The 15,645-nt window shown below is 42.7% G+C and overlaps 2 protein-coding genes and 1 long non-coding RNA gene across 6 annotated transcripts; 2 read left to right on the top strand and 1 right to left on the bottom strand.

Moving 5' to 3' along the window:
- The first annotated feature begins 841 nt into the window (after positions 1-841).
- LOC118373773 (mitochondrial uncoupling protein 2-like) lies at positions 842-5,256 on the top strand. Its single transcript, XM_035759999.2, has 7 exons — positions 842-1,009; positions 1,981-2,117; positions 2,251-2,458; positions 2,604-2,801; positions 3,172-3,273; positions 3,915-4,095; positions 4,512-5,256. Exons 2-7 carry the CDS (start codon positions 1,992-1,994, stop codon positions 4,624-4,626), a joined length of 930 nt encoding a protein of 309 aa, XP_035615892.1. The 5' UTR covers positions 842-1,009; positions 1,981-1,991; the 3' UTR covers positions 4,627-5,256.
- An 86-nt stretch (positions 5,257-5,342) lies between these two features.
- On the bottom strand, positions 5,343-11,359 carry LOC118373774 (ELMO domain-containing protein 2-like). 3 transcript variants are annotated; one of them, XM_035760001.2, is made up of 9 exons: positions 11,062-11,359; positions 9,487-9,634; positions 9,212-9,240; positions 8,471-8,568; positions 8,245-8,374; positions 7,950-8,083; positions 7,740-7,808; positions 7,301-7,434; positions 5,343-6,394 (listed from the first exon to the last, which is right to left on the bottom strand). In XM_035760001.2, the coding sequence occupies exons 2-9, from the start codon at positions 9,629-9,631 to the stop codon at positions 6,234-6,236; spliced, it is 900 nt and encodes a 299-aa protein (XP_035615894.1). In that variant the 5' UTR covers positions 9,632-9,634; positions 11,062-11,359; the 3' UTR covers positions 5,343-6,233. The 3 variants fall into 3 exon arrangements, with proteins under 3 accessions (XP_035615894.1, XP_035615893.1, XP_035615895.1); XM_035760000.2 differs by lacking the exon at positions 11,062-11,359 and adding an exon at positions 10,851-11,040; XM_035760002.2 differs by lacking the exon at positions 11,062-11,359 and adding an exon at positions 9,723-10,173.
- On the top strand, positions 6,406-7,293 carry LOC127913679 (uncharacterized). Of its 2 annotated transcripts, none has more exons than XR_008086483.1 (3): positions 6,406-6,767; positions 6,810-7,061; positions 7,104-7,293. It is a non-coding gene; the product is annotated as an uncharacterized LOC127913679 (long non-coding RNA). The 2 variants fall into 2 exon arrangements; XR_008086482.1 differs by having other exon boundaries at positions 7,146-7,293.
- Positions 11,360-15,645: the final 4,286 nt, after the last annotated feature.

The following is a 15,645-nucleotide window of genomic DNA, read 5'->3' on the forward strand; positions in this document are numbered from 1 at the left end:
TTGTCATTGCAGGCAATCTCAAAGCTGTGTGTTACAGGGAAGACATCCTCCTCCCTCATGTGGTACCCTTCCTGCAGGCTCATCCTGACATGACACTCCAGCATGACAATGCCACCAGCCATACTGCTCAGTCTGTGCGTGATTTCCTGCAAGATAGGAATGTCAGGGTTCTGCCATGGCCAGCGAAGAACCCAGATCTCAATTCCATTGAGCATGTCTGGGGCCTATTGGATCGGAGGGTGAGGGCTAGGACCATTCCCCGCAGAAATGTCCAGGAATTTGCAGGTGCCTTGGTGGAAGAGTGGGGTAACATCTCACAGCAAGAACTGGCAAATCTGGTGCAGTCCATGAGGAGGAGATGCACTGCAGTAATTAATGCAGCTGGTGGCCACACCAGATACTGACTGTTACTTTTGACCCCCCTTTGTTCAGGGACAAATGATTACATTTATGTTTGTCACATGTCTGTGGAACTTGTTCAGTTTATGTCCCAGTTGTTGAATCTTGTTATGTTCATACAAATATTTACACATTCACATTTACACAAGTCTGCTGAATATAAACGCAGTTGACAGTGAGAGGACGTTTCTTTTTTTGCTGAGTTTATGACAAAAGGTACCAAAAGGTACCATTACACAATGAGTGGTGAATGTTCCCACATTGCACTGAGATTAAGAAATATTCCCATTAAATGTTGCATTGTAGTTTCAAAGTAATTCACCGGTAAATGTGTTGTTTTTCACAAATGTTAGAAGCTGTGCGCTGCTGTAGGGTTGATTTGGACATTGACTTTCTTGACAGTGAGTGGACTTTGGTTTGGCCCGTGCTCCTGTACACAGTAACACCTCTCTCTGTGGCAAGTCAGTAAAAAATCAAATAAATATGAGGGTGCACAACTCCTTGTTTCAGGGTTAGGGCTGGCTCCCTGGGACTGTAGTTTGGGCTCTCACGTCCTGCAGTAAACCAATAGCTAGTCAAACGGAATTTAATCCACTGGATTAATAACAATGTAAGTACTCTCAGATATTACCTGTTAGATTTCGCTACACTCGCAAAACAATTTGATTTGATTTGACCAGGTTTAATGTTTTGTTGTTGTTGGTTAGACCTAATATAGGTTTTCTAAATCTTGGTTTCTTTTTGAGATGTGTTGCACCATTTAATTTTAAACCTGGATTAGTTAATCTAAGGTTTGATCTTTAAACTATGAGAAGTTACATGTGTCATAATGGATTCACCATAGCAATGTGTTCTCATTCTATTTCTATGAAAACAAATTAGCACTGGTCATTGCTAGCTTGTGTCCTTTATACAGGCTATTAAAACTATACTTTTTGGTCAAATTAGTTAGCTGTCTAGTTGACTTTTACAATCATGGTATCCACAAGAGTGTTAATCACACTGAAAATGAAGCACATACACTGACATTTAATCCATTTAAACCTCCTGCAGGAGCAGTTCAGAATAATCCCTTCTGCATTTTCATTTCATTTTAAAACAATAGAGCGAGAAGATTTAAACTAAGAACAAAATTAAACTTAGTTTAGAAGAAAGGTTTACATTTAACAAAGATTCATTTAAAACTAGGTTTAAAATGTGGTGCAACAAGATTAATACTTGAACCTTGATTTAACCCAGTTTAAACCTTGATTAAACCCAGTTTGAGTTAATCCATGTTGGTGCAACCCACCCCTATATATAACTGATGTTTATTTGATTTGGTTGATTGTATAGATTATTGTAATCAATGCTGTTCAGTTGTTATTATGATGTAATGTGTTTTCAAATATCACAAAATCCCTCCTGCCACAACAATGGGCTGCACAGGCTATTGTACTTTAGAAACCGAATCAACAAATTGACCGGCATATTTACTCAACAATATCCTAAGTATGCACAGCATTTTGTTCCAAGGATGGTAAGAGAGAATAGATGTGGCAGTGCTGACATCCTTCCCTCTTCCTCCTTCACTGTCTGCAGTACCAGGGACCATGGTGGGAATGAAGCCCTCCGATACACCCCCTACCCTGGGGGTGAAGCTGCTGAGTGCTGGCTTAGCCGCCTGCATCGCTGACCTGGTCACCTTTCCCCTGGATACAGCCAAAGTCAGACTCCAGGTAATGGTTCACTGTCCTCCTCCAGCCCTGAAGACTTGAGTCTGACCTCCTGTAACTCTGAATTTTACTAGCACCTCCTGTAACACTGATTATTGTGGGGACCTCCGTTAACACTGACACTTGTGTACCCCAGATTCAGGGAGAGAAGGTGGCGTCGGAAGCTACCAAGGGCATCCGCTACAGGGGGGTGTTTGGGACAATCAGTACCATGATCCGGACGGAGGGGCCCAGGTCACTGTATAACGGTCTGGTGGCGGGCTTACAGAGACAGATGTGCTTTGCCTCCATCAGGATCGGCTTCTATGACAACGTCAAAAACTTCTACTCTGGCGGAGCAGACAGTAAATTAGGATAATTCATCTGAGATAATAATCTGTGATGTTACATATTTTGTACCAAGAGAAGAAGCATCATATAGTACCTCAATCAACATCCATTCAGTACTTAACAAACCCTTGTACCCCGTCTGCCCCTGTCCTATCCCAGCTGCAAATATTGGTATCCGTATCTTGGCCGGCTGCACCACAGGGGCCATGGCTGTGTCTTTCGCCCAGCCCACTGACGTGGTGAAGGTCCGCTTCCAGGCCCAAGTCAACCTGACCGGGGTGGCTCGTCGCTACACGGGCACCATGCAGGCCTACAAACACATTTTCAACCACGAGGGCATCCGCGGGCTCTGGAAAGGTTAGTCAGTACGACCCTGGGCCCAATCGGTTGATTTGCAAGTAACACCAATCTCCATTGGTTGTGTTGCTGCTAACCTTGAGCCCCATTGATTGTGTTTGTCCATAGTGGAACTGTTTGCATAGAAGAGACCAAAGATTGTTGTCTATGTCACTGTCATTCAATGTCAGGGATGTACAGATATTGATTGGAGCAGATGCTGCAAATTTGATGATCCCATAGGACAGAACTTGAGTGCACCTGAAAATAAAACTTGGCTTTGCAGGTTGTTGAGTTTTCTTGGGCCTTTTACTAATTATAGACTATTGGTTTAATTCTGGTATAACTATTGGGGTTATTAACCAACCGACCTGCTTCTTGTTCACTCCAGGCTGTCTACCCAACATCACTAGGAACGCTCTGGTCAACTGCACAGAGCTTGTGACCTATGACCTCATCAAGGAGGCCATTCTTAGGCACAACCTGTTGTCAGGTGAGTGGGTGCTATTGGTGCATACAGTCACAGCGAGACAGCTGACTGGGCAGAAGTCCACATGCCCTCTCGCTATTTTGTCCTTCATGTGTCTTGAAAGCCTGATAACAGTATACATATTGGTACATAATATTCTGTCAAGCTATGGAATAACACGGAGCTAACATTTATCTAAAGGATTTTTATTGCACCTTTCACAACAAAGCGGTATAAAACAGAGCTAATGATTTCCTGTAGGCCTCGAGACAGAGGCCTTATACAGTACAGTGTATCTGCATGGCACTACTTGAACATTAACTTTAGTGTCAGCATTTCTGTTACACATCTGTATTAATCCACTAGTTCATCGAAGGTTCAATTTTTAAACTATGATTAGTTACACGTGTCATAATGGATTCACCATAGCAATATGTTCTCATTCTATTTCTATGGAAACAAATTAGCTAGCTAGCAAATTGAGTTTGAAATACAGGCCATTAAAATGAATTGCACTTTTTGGTCGAATTAGTTAGCTGGCTAGTTGACTTTTACAAACATGGTATCCACAAAATCTAAAATTGTTAATCATACTGAAAATAGGTGCCCCTTGATATCTTTGTGACAGTGTTTCAAAAGGGCTTATGATGACTGTTTTCCCACAGATAACCTCCCGTGCCATTTTGCTTCTGCGTTCGGCGCCGGCTTCGTTACCACCTGCATTGCCTCTCCGGTGGACGTGGTGAAGACACGATACATGAACTCTCCGCCGGGCCAGTATAAAAGTGCTATCAACTGTGCCTGGACCATGGCCACCAAAGAGGGACCCACGGCCTTCTACAAAGGGTGAGCTCACAGACAGTCACACACACTGTACAAACAGACCGGTGTCCTTCAGTCTGTTGATAGAACAAGACAGTTGGATGTAGTTGTACAGTTTAGTCCTCAATGATATATAATTGATTTTGCTGTTTTGGGTGGTTACCTTGACACAGTAACTCTTCCAGAGGAGGCTGGTGGGAGGAGATATAGGAGGACTGGCTCATTGTAATGGCTGGAATGGAATCAAACATATTTAAACCACGTTTGACTACGTTCCATTTATAACATTCTAGCCGTTACAATGAGCCCATCCTCCTATAGCTCCTCCCAGCAGCCACCTCTGAACTCTACTAAGCAAAACTTTGGAGCATTCGCAGGGATCTTTAGTTGAAAGTCTCTCCCAAACTAATGTTTAATTTGTCCTCTCTTGTTCCCTGTAGATTTGTGCCCTCATTTCTAAGGCTGGGCTCATGGAACGTTGTGATGTTTGTGTCGTTTGAGCAGCTCAAGAGAGTCATGATGGTAGGAAAGCAGAAGATGGAGGACAAAAGTTAACTTCATTCCTACGTGCAAAGAGCCCTTTGCAATGATGACAAGCGCACAAACCCTAGCCATATTGAGTTGGACCCACAATGTAGTGTAGACTACAGGAACACGATCCATAACATTAAGATTCCTATGTGTTTGACTGTCAGCATGTTGTATGAATAATGAGGAATCCTTTGTTAAAAAAGGAGTTATGAAAGTACATTTGAAGGGCATCTACCTTTGAGAACAGTTTTATTTTCTCTATTATTTATTTTGACCTATACTTCTCCTACGGTCTCAAACCAGTCCTTGTGGACCTCTAGCCATTCTCTATAGTGTATTTAGCACACCTACCAAATGTGAACTAATCAGCAAGCTGCTGTTACTTTAAATCAGATGTACTAGGGTTAGGATAGAGTACTCTAGGAACGACTAGATTTAAGGCAACCCCCTCCACAACGCTCTGATTTAGAGGGGTTGGGTTAAATGCGGAGGACACATTTCAGTTGAATGCATTCAGTTGTGCAACTGACTAGGTCTCCCCCTTTCTCTTAATTCCCACAAAAAAAAGCATTTAATTAGTTATAGTTTAATAATTCGTACTTAGATGTTGGTAATTTGCAATATATTGAACTTTATAAATATACTTATTTTGTTTGTCTGTGTTCATTGTATTGTTCATTACACGCTCCATGTAATCTCAGCCTGACAGCTGACAGTCATCACACACACATCCAAAAACATCACATCAGAAGTTTAATTTATTAACACTGGACATGTGTCAGTCGTTACAAAGATCCATACTGGGTCTACAAAATGTCATATCATCTTCAAAAAACTAAATCAGGGCCCACGGCCTATAAATAACAGACAAAATACCATACAAAGTCAGCTTTCAGCAAAGACAATATTGTACGAATGTGTGGAATAGGCAGCAGCGTAATAACCAGTAATCACAGCACCACCTATTGAAATGTATTGACAACAATGACGGTATTAATTGAAACGCATTAAAACATGCACAGAGCTCTCCGTGTCTGAGGAAGTGGTACAACCATTGAGCATTAGGTAAACAAATTATTCCTTAGTTGTAAGTCTACTACGATATAAATTCCCTCTCTGGACACATATTTGATTCCTGAGCAAGAAGGACAAATACGAGAATGAGTAGGCAAAGTTATTATGAATACATGCGAGACGGCACTTGTTGACTTTGTTAAATAAATTCAAACCTAGTTACCAGCTAGTTAATATTATTCCCCAATCTCCATTTCCTCTAAAACTATTGTGTAATTCCTTTCCATGTCCGCTGAAAAGTACACAGCCAATCAACTACATAGAACTAGTGCCCTACTATTTTATTTCCCCTTTTGTAATATTTGAAGCATTGGAATGGTCATTATTTGAGGCAGAGGGTTGAATTCCAGTCACCTGTTCTTACTTATTTCTAAAAGCTACTAAAGTCACTAATTTATACAATTTGTAAAAAGAGGTGTGTAGATTGGGTCTAAACTAAGATCGAAGGGAAAGCTACCTCAAAATGTCCCTTATAGATTTGGAAGTACGCTGTAATGTATCGAGGTTCTGGTGGTCCCGATGAGGTCCAAGCGAGACCCGTTCAGTCAGTTGGTCGGTCAGTTACTTCTTGGACTATCCGTCATGGTGAGGGCGACGGCGGGGTCCAGTAGTTGAATCTTGATATTGTCGTGGAACTTTTCCCTGTAGTGGTTGAACTCCATGATGCTCTCGGGCTCCTCCTCCACCCAGAACTTATCAAACTTGTACACCAGGTAACCTGAAGCAGGGAGGCCAAGACAGACTTAGGGGTTTAGGTAACCTGAAGCAGGGAGGCCAAGACAGACTTAGGGGTTTAGGTAACCTGAAGCAGGGAGGCCAAGACAGACTTAGGGGTTTAGGTAACCTGAAGCAGGGAGGCCAAGACAGACTTAGGGGTTTAGGTAACCTGAAGCAGGGAGGCCAAGACAGACTTAGGGGTTTAGGTAACCTGAAGCAGGGAGGCCAAGACAGACTTAGGGGTTTAGGTAACCTGAAGCAGGGAGGCCAAGACAGACTTAGGGGTTTAGGTAACCTGAAGCAGGGAGGCCAAGACAGACTTAGGGGTTTAGGTAACCTGAAGCAGGGAGGCCAAGACAGACTTAGGGGTTTAGGTAACCTGAAGCAGGGAGGCCAAGACAGAGTTAGGGGTTTAGGTAACCTGAAGCAGGGAGGCCAAGACAGACTTAGGGGTTTAGGTAACCTGAAGCAGGGAGGCCAAGACAGAGTTAGGGGTTTAGGTAACCTGAAGCAGGGAGGCCAAGACAGAGTTAGGGGTTTAGGTAACCTGAAGCAGGGAGGCCAAGACAGAGTTAGGGGTTTAGGTAACCTGAAGCAGGGAGGCCAAGACAGAGTTAGGGGTTTAGGTAACCTGAAGCAGGGAGGCCAAGACAGAGTTAGGGGTTTAGGTAACCTGAAGCAGGGAGGCCAAGACAGACTTAGGGGTTTAGGTAACCTGAAGCAGGGAGGCCAAGACAGACTTAGGGGTTTAGGTAACCTGAAGCAGGGAGGCCAAGACAGAGTTAGGGGTTTAGGTAACCTGAAGCAGGGAGGCCAAGACAGAGTTAGGGGTTTAGGTAACCTGAAGCAGGGAGTTATCCCCTATGCTACTGACAAACAGAGTTGAGCGCGATTAGCATACACTTACAGAACAGCTGATGGAGGTGCTGCAGTTGGGGTCTCCCAGACACCGTGTTGTAGAAGTGGGGTTTGAGAGCACCACTCTTCAGTAAACTGTATGCCATCTCCGTCAGGTTGATACCCACTATGGCATAGGAGTACCTTAAACATAACACACATATGATAATCATTAAAAGGCTATAAATGTTGTCAAAGTAGGTTTAATTTGGGTGTGCTTGTTTTAGCTTGTTTGGGGCCCAGGTGGGCAGAGGTTTCACTTTAGGACTAATGGAAAAGTCTAAAATGTGGAAAGTCTACCCACCCAGTACATTGGGCAAGCTAAAACAAACACAACTATTGACAGATGAGTGAATATACTGAAATGTGCAACAGAACAGCTGACATATAAAGAACAGAGTTCAACAGGCCAGTCAACTCCTAAAATGAGATAATTACGTAATCCTTACCCCAGTTTGGGATGGTTTGCGTGTGACAGCACTTGCCGAGCCTCTTCAGTGTAGTTCTCACTAAAGAACCTGTAATAAACAAGATACCGAATAAAAAAAGTTAAGAAATCTAGCTTAAACTTGAGAAAAAAAAAATACAACTTTTCAGAATACTAATGAGCAAGGTTAGATTGTTAAGGACTGTACAGTCATTCAGACAACATAACTCACACAAGGTTGGTTAGGCCCAACATGCCCATTCCTCGGAAGTCAGTCTTGGGGTCATCACCTTGGAAACCAATGTCGCCCCACTGTTTGGTAACTCTGGACTCCAGTTTGACCTCGGGCATCAACAGATCCCATAACTGTAGAGTCAGACAAGTCCATTCCTGTTAATACTTTACACTTACCTTTAAATAGAGATGATATTAAAAAGTTTGAAACAGTCATGTTGAATCATCTCATCCAGAAATATTCCACTGCTCCATGCTAGTCATTGACATAAAAAAATGAACGGCCACAGTACCTTCAAAAGCATTTCCTCGTGTTGGACTTTATCAGAGTCAAAATTCTCCTCCCTCAACTCTTCCACGGACGTGAATAAGTTCCTGTATCCCGTTATTTGTAAGAGACACAGCTTCAGATTCACCTTAAACCTAGGACCAAAGAGACACACATTAGTCATCAACACATACCATATAAAATAATCTATATAAAACATGAATAAAACTGTAAAGGGTAACAAGACTGACGTGGGATCCCTCTGCGTTTTGACATTCTTTTCCCTCATGACAAGATCCAGATGCTTCTCCAAACCATCCTCCTCCACATCCACAGCAGCTCTTAATAGCTGGAGAGAGAGAAGAAGAGAGGAAGAGAGAGGGAGGGGAAAAGGATGGAGGGACAGAGGAGAGAGATGGTGTGATTAGTTATCTCATCCATTGTAATAGCTCAGAGTTTGTGTTAGTACTTCTCCTACAGACTATGATGTCATAACAAGCACGATGATCACCGAGGTCAGATGATGGAACAACCAACTATGTATTACCTACTGCCTTAACTTTGTATGGGGGAAATGCCATAGTAACAGAGTAATGCTGAGACTCAGAATTGTTCCCTTTAAAATGTATGCCAAACAAAAACGAATATTTGCAAAGTTAAGCAAACCATACAATTACGCACGACGACTTTCAACAGTGCAGATGCAAAGGTTTGGTAAGTGAATGACGACACCAACAGCACAAACCGTCATTTTATTACCAAACTTTGCATCTGCACTGTTCAACTAAATGTGTTACCATGGAAATGCCCACGAACTGTTGATAAGAATGTGCTTAGCATAACAAGAATAACAACCATCGCGGCACTGATCAATGGATTTGTTAAGTGGGTTAAATGTAACAGTTGATTATGGTTGTCTGTCTGATAACTAGTCTACCATTCATTCCTGCTTCAGTAAAAATCAAGTGAAAGGAATGATTTCCAACATTTACCTTAGATTTGGAGTTCTTCAGTGAGTATTCTGAATGAAGAAAAATCAAATGACAGGTTAAAAACAGTTCAAAATGATAACAAATAGCACAACTGACAACTTGTTTTTCGTAAGGGTTGGGTAGTGTTCATTGGGCGTCGAATGGAGGAAAAACGCGGAGGACTATCTTGACTTGCCCAATTAGAGATGCCAATTGTTGTTTTTCCATAACAAAACGCTTTAAAACATGTTCTGTTACCCTAATGAACACTATTTAGCTCTAGAATGTAACCTCACCTGCTTTCGTTGTCCTGGGCGCCCCAGGCTTGTAGCCGGCACAAATCCTTTGCAGCTCGCATTTCCCTGTCACCTGTCTGATGAACCACTTCAGCCAGTATCTAAGGAAGGATGTGTAGAAGTATCCCCAGATGCTGCCGAACATGGTCTACAACATAAACATGTCAGCAAGAGTTCCAAATACAACAAGGCAAGTGAACGACACCATAATCATACGAGTCATCCAAGACACATACTGGTAGGACAGCAATGGTGAGCCGTGCCTCTTCTTCGAGACATTGACAAATGAGCACCCAAAAAGATTCCCCGTGTACTCCAGACAAGCCAATCGATTTATCCTGTAGTTGTACGCCGCGCAATGGAATTAATGGTTGGAGAATTTTTACAAATCCAGCAATGGTAATGTCTCTGTAGTAGGAGCTAGCTATTGATACCTTCAAGCTATCAGTCTAAAGTACTGCAGGACCTCCCCAAAAACAATCATTCGCTACTCTGTACAAAACCCCATATTCAATGGGAACGGTTGATACGTAGCTAATCTTAAAATGGCATGTCATCAGATAGGCCTAGGTGGTCAAGTCAATCACTGGAAAGTTACCGTAGCAGTAACTTTCCACGGCGTCCCCCTCCCAAATGATCTAATTCTAACTGCAAGTATTTCACAATCATTGATTTGCTAGCAAGCCATCTGTTGAACGCTGTTCCAGGACAGTCATTTACTTAGCTAGGAGACCAGGCGTGATTCATTTTTTTCATTTTAGTACAGCCTAGAAACCAGGTGCAGGCTGTGGCACTGCTGAACCAGGCTTGCCAGTGAGTAGAAGTGAAATGAGAGAACACGTTGCAACATGAACAGAAAGGCTCTATTGTAATTTGAGCTCCTACTTTAGCAGGTATCTTTACACAAATGGCTTTTGCTTGGCAAAATAACTGCTTTTGTTAGCCGACTGGCAGCTGGTCTTTTGTTTAGCAGCTAACGTTAGTTAGCCCCTAACTAACAGCTAGCTAGTCAGCTCGCAGTAGATAGTCTCATTTCAGCCACTGTGCCTCCACCGTAAAGCTTCAGCACAGTAGCTTGAGGTTTCTAAGTTGTTGGGGTACTAAAAATGTACAGTAATTTCATTGACCGGTACAACACTAACTAGCCTAGCTATAACAAACTGACTGTTCCAGAAGTCTTCAACTGATAGCTTGCTAGCAAATCAATGCCTGTGAAATATTTGCAGTTAGAGACCTAGATAATTAACCCCAGAAAGAAAGTCAACATGTTAATAAACACAGCTATACCTGGCTTTTAAGCGTTAGCTAGCTACCTAACGTTAGCTAGCTTAGCCACACATTCACAACAGGTTGTCAATATTTACCTCGGGTAATCAGGTGGATTATGTCAGCAATTACGCCTTGAGTGAAGATAGCAAGAAATATACCTAGTGGGGAGCGTTATTTACTTTAGCAATGACAAATTCCTCAGATTAAGCTAAAAGATGTGTCCACTGAGGTAGTGATGTTGACAAGTATTTTGGCTAACCTCTTCTTTGATTAATAGAATCTCGACCCACAAGTGTACCACTTTACCTTTAGCGCCACCTGTTGGGTTGGGGTCTGGTGAGTTGATGGAATCCTGGGGTGTATTCAATACGCAGATTCTGTGTCAAAACGTTTTGCAACAGAACAGAAACCGTGTACTCCAAACGCTCTTCAACGTGACATACAAGTTGTTGGGTTCTTAAACGGACGTTGTAGTTCCTTTTAATTGTATGGTTTCCATGTGTTGCCATTCCAATCTGAATAGTCTGCTAAGGGTTTGGAACAAGCTGCTATAAATGATCAATTCTGCTCTAAAGTGAAGTTTGTGGGGTTCCTTCCAACTTCTTCTACCCGCTTATTTTATTTTTAAGAGAAACACAACTCAACTACAACTTCTATTTAAGAACAAAACGGAACTCACCAACATTTGGAGTAAACTTTTTTTACCTGCTAATTAATTGCACCTATCTGGTGTCCCAGGTCTAAATCAGTCCCAGATTAGACGGGAACAATGAAAAAAAAAACAGTGGAACAGGCTTCGAGGTCCAGAGTTGAATTTGAGGGCACTAACCTATTATAATAGCTGCATTTCCTATACTTGCCACATGAAGGTGCGGATGTTGCATAGGATGTATGGTGAAAATACTTCCCTAAAGAAACCATGGTCACTGGTCATAGGGATTAAGTTTAACAACTCGACAAATTCCTTGAATTAGTAGTGTGTTCATATTTGATTGAAATATGAAATCAGACATGTCAATCTCCCATTTTTAAACACTAATGTTTTGGCAAAAAAAAACATTGCATGTATGGATACTTTATCTATGAAATAGCTTTATCAATCTAAGTATCTTCAACTATTTATCTATATATTTTAATCAATAATGTATTATATATTTTTATATATTTATCTATATCTATATGGTATCTATATGTCAATAGATTCCGATAGCACATTTGACCACATCAATCAAATCAAACTTTATTTGTCACTTGCGCTGAATACAACAAGTGTAGACCTTCCTATGAAATGCTTTTTTGCTTACAAGCCCTTAACAATCAGTACAGTTCAAGAAGAGTTAAGAAAATATTTACCAAATAGACTAAAGTAAAAAATAATAATAAAAAGTAACACAATAAGGCCTCCTGGGTGGCGCAGTGTTTAAGGACGCTGTACTGCAGCGCCAGCTGTGCCACCAGAGACTCTGGGTTCGCGCCCAGGCTCTGTCGTAACCGGCCGTGACCGGGAGGTCCGTGGGGCGACGCACAATTGGCCTAGCGTCGTCCGGGTTAGGGAGGGTTTGGCCTGTTGGGATATCCTTGTCTCATCGCGCACCAGCGACTCCTGTGGCGGGCCGGGCGCAGTGCACGCCAGCCAAGGTTGCCAGGTGCACGGTGTTTCCTCCGACACATTGGTGCGGCTGGCTTCCGGGTTGGATGCGCGCTGTGTTAAGAAGCAGTGCCGCTTGGTTGGGTTGTGTATCGGAGGACGCATGACTTTCAACCTTCGTCTCTCCCGAGCCCGTACGGGAGTTGTAGTGATGAGACAAGATAGTAACTACTAACAATTGGATACCACGAAATTGGGGAGAAAAGGGGTAAAACATGAAACAAAAAAAGTAACACAATAAGAATAACAATAACGAGGCTACAGGGGGTACCGGTACCGAGTCAGTGTGCGGGGGTACAGGTTAGTTGAGATAATTTGTACATGTAGGGGTGAAGTGACTATGCATAGATAACAAACAATGAGTAGTAGCAGTGCAATGTAAATAGTCCGGTGGCAAATGTATGAATTGTTCAGCAGTCTTATGTCTTGGGGGTAGAAGCTGTTGAGGAGCCTTTTGGTCCTAGACTTGACGCTCCGGTACCGCTTGCCGTGCGGTAGCAGAGAAAACAGTGACGGGAGTGTCTGACAATTTTATGGGCTTTCCTCTGACACCACCTATTATATAGGTCCTGGATGGCATGAAGCTTGGCCCCAGTGATGTACTGGGCTGTACGCACAACCCTTACGGTCAGATGCTGAGCAGTTACAGGCGGTGATGCAACCAGTCAGGATGCTCTTGATGGTGCAGCTGTAGAACCTTTTGACAATCTGGGGACCCATGCCAAATCTTTTCAGTCTCCTGAGGGGGAAAAGGTTTTGTCCTGCTCTCTTCATGTCTGTCTTGGTATGTTTGGCGCTTTGTGACATCATCTGATGTAAGAAGGGCTTTATAAATAAATTTGATTGATTGGTGATGTGGACACCAAGGAACTTAATTAAAACTCTTGACCCGCTCCACTACAGCTCCGTCAATGTTAAGGGGCCTGTTCAGCCCGCCTTTTCCTGTAGTCCACAATCATCTCCTTTATCTTGCTCACATTTTGAGTGAGAGGTTGTTGTCCTGGCACCACACTGCTAGTTCTCTGACCTCCTCCCTATAGGCTGTCTCATCGTTGTCGGGGATCAGGCCTACCACTGTTGTGTCGTAAGCAAACTTAATGATGGTGTTGGAGTCGTGTTTGGCCACGCAGTTGATGGTGAACAGGGACTACAGGAGGGGACTAAGTACAGACCCCTGAGGGGCCCCAGTGTTAAGGATCAGCGTGGCAGACGTGTTGTTGCCTACTCTTACCACCTGGGGGCGGCCCGTCAGGAAGTCCAGGATCCAGTTGCAGAGGGAAGTCCCAGAGTCCTTAGCTTAGTGATGAGCTTCATGGGCACTATGGTGTTGAACGCTGAGCTGTAATCAATGAACAGCATTCTCACAAAGGTGTTCCTTTTGTCCAGGTGGGAAAAGGCAGTGTGGAGTGCGATTGAGATTGCGTCTTCTGTGGATCTGTTGGGGCGGTATGTAAAATGGAGTGGGTCTAGGGTGTCGGGGAGGATGCTGTTGATGTGACATATATGTGGTGGTGTGTTTAAATCGTAATTAAAACATCCAATGAAGCCATTTCTATCTCAATATCAAATACATTCTGGAAAACAATTAAGTACCTTACTCTTATTGTTTTCAATTTAAAATGTCTAAAAGAAAAAAATAGCTTCTTAGTGAAGAGCAATTTCTCAAGGAAAAATGTTGAAAGGAAAGTCTGGGAATGGTTTGCATGGGGAGGGGAAATCTTAAAACTAGCTGTTATTGGCAGAGAGGTTTGGAACTCTCTTTCTTATTGGTCTATTAACTCATTTACCACATGGTGATGTCACAACAGAAGGCCAAAACTCCATCCCAAAAGTCATATTTGAGATTCTTCAAATAGCCACCCTTTGCCTTGATGACAGCTTTGCACACTCTTGGCATTCTCTCAATCAGCTTCATGAGGTAGTCACCTGGAAAGCATTTCAGGTGTGCCTTGTTAAAGTTAATTTGTGGAATTTCTTTCCTTCTTAATGCCTTTGAGCCAATCAGTTGTGTTGTGACAAGGTAGCGGTGGTTTACAGAAGATAGCCCTATTTGGTAAAACACCAAGTCCATATTATGGCAAGAACAGCTCAAATAAGCAAAGAGAAACGACAGTCCATCATTACTTTAAGACATGAAGGTCAGTAAATACGGACAATTTCAAGAAATATTTAAGTTTCTTCAAGTGAAGTTGCAAACACCATCAAGCACTATGATGAAACTGGCTCTCGTGAGGACTGCCACAGGAAAGGAAGACCCAGAGTTACCTCTGCTGCAGAGGATACGTTTATTAGAGTTAATGGCACCTCAGATTGCAGCCCAAATAAATGCTTCACAGAGTTCAAGTAACAGACACATCTCAATATCAACTGTTCAGATGAGACTGTGTGAATCAGGCCTTCATGGTCGAATTGCTATATAGAAACCACTACTAAAGTCACCAATAATAAGAAGATACTTGCATGGGTCAAGAAACATGAGCAATGGACATTTGACCAGTGGAAATCTGTCCTTTGGTCTGATGAGTCCAAATTTGAGATTTTTGGTTCCAACCGTCGTGTCTTTGTGAGACGCGGAGTAGGTGAACGGATGATCTCCGCATGTGTATTTCCCACCGAGAAGCATGGAGGAGGTGTGATGGTGTGGGGGTGCTTTGATGGTGACACTGTCTGTGATTTATTTAGAATTCCAGGCACACTTAACCAGCATGGCTACCACAGCATTCTGCAGCGATACGCCTTCCCATCTGGTTTGCGCTTAGTGGGACTATCATTTGTTTTTCAACAGGACAATAACCCAACACACTTCCAGGTTGTGTAAGGAGGTGAGTGATGGAGTGCTGCATCAGATGACCTGGCCTCCACAATCACACGACCTCAACCCAACAGAGATGGTTTGGGATGAATTGGACTGCAGAGGGATGGGAAAGCAGCCAACAAGTGCTCAGCATATGTGGGAACTCCTTCAAGACGTTTGGAAAATAATTCCTCATGAACTTGCCAAAAGTGTGCAAATCTGTCATTAAGGCAAAGGGTGGCTACTTTTTAGGAATTTGTTCAACACTTTTTGTTACTACATGATGCCATATGGGTTATTTCATAGTTTTGATGTCTTCACTATTATTCTACAATGTAGAATTACAATTAAAAAATAAAGAAAAAACCTGCAATGTGTAGGTGTGTCCAAACGTTTGACCGGTACTGTATATAAGACTGCGCTCGGCCTTTAAGGTTTGTATCACAGG

The sequence above is a fragment of the Oncorhynchus keta genome, chromosome 29, assembly GCF_023373465.1.
Source record: "Oncorhynchus keta strain PuntledgeMale-10-30-2019 chromosome 29, Oket_V2, whole genome shotgun sequence".
Classification (NCBI taxonomy): domain Eukaryota; kingdom Metazoa; phylum Chordata; class Actinopteri; order Salmoniformes; family Salmonidae; genus Oncorhynchus; species Oncorhynchus keta.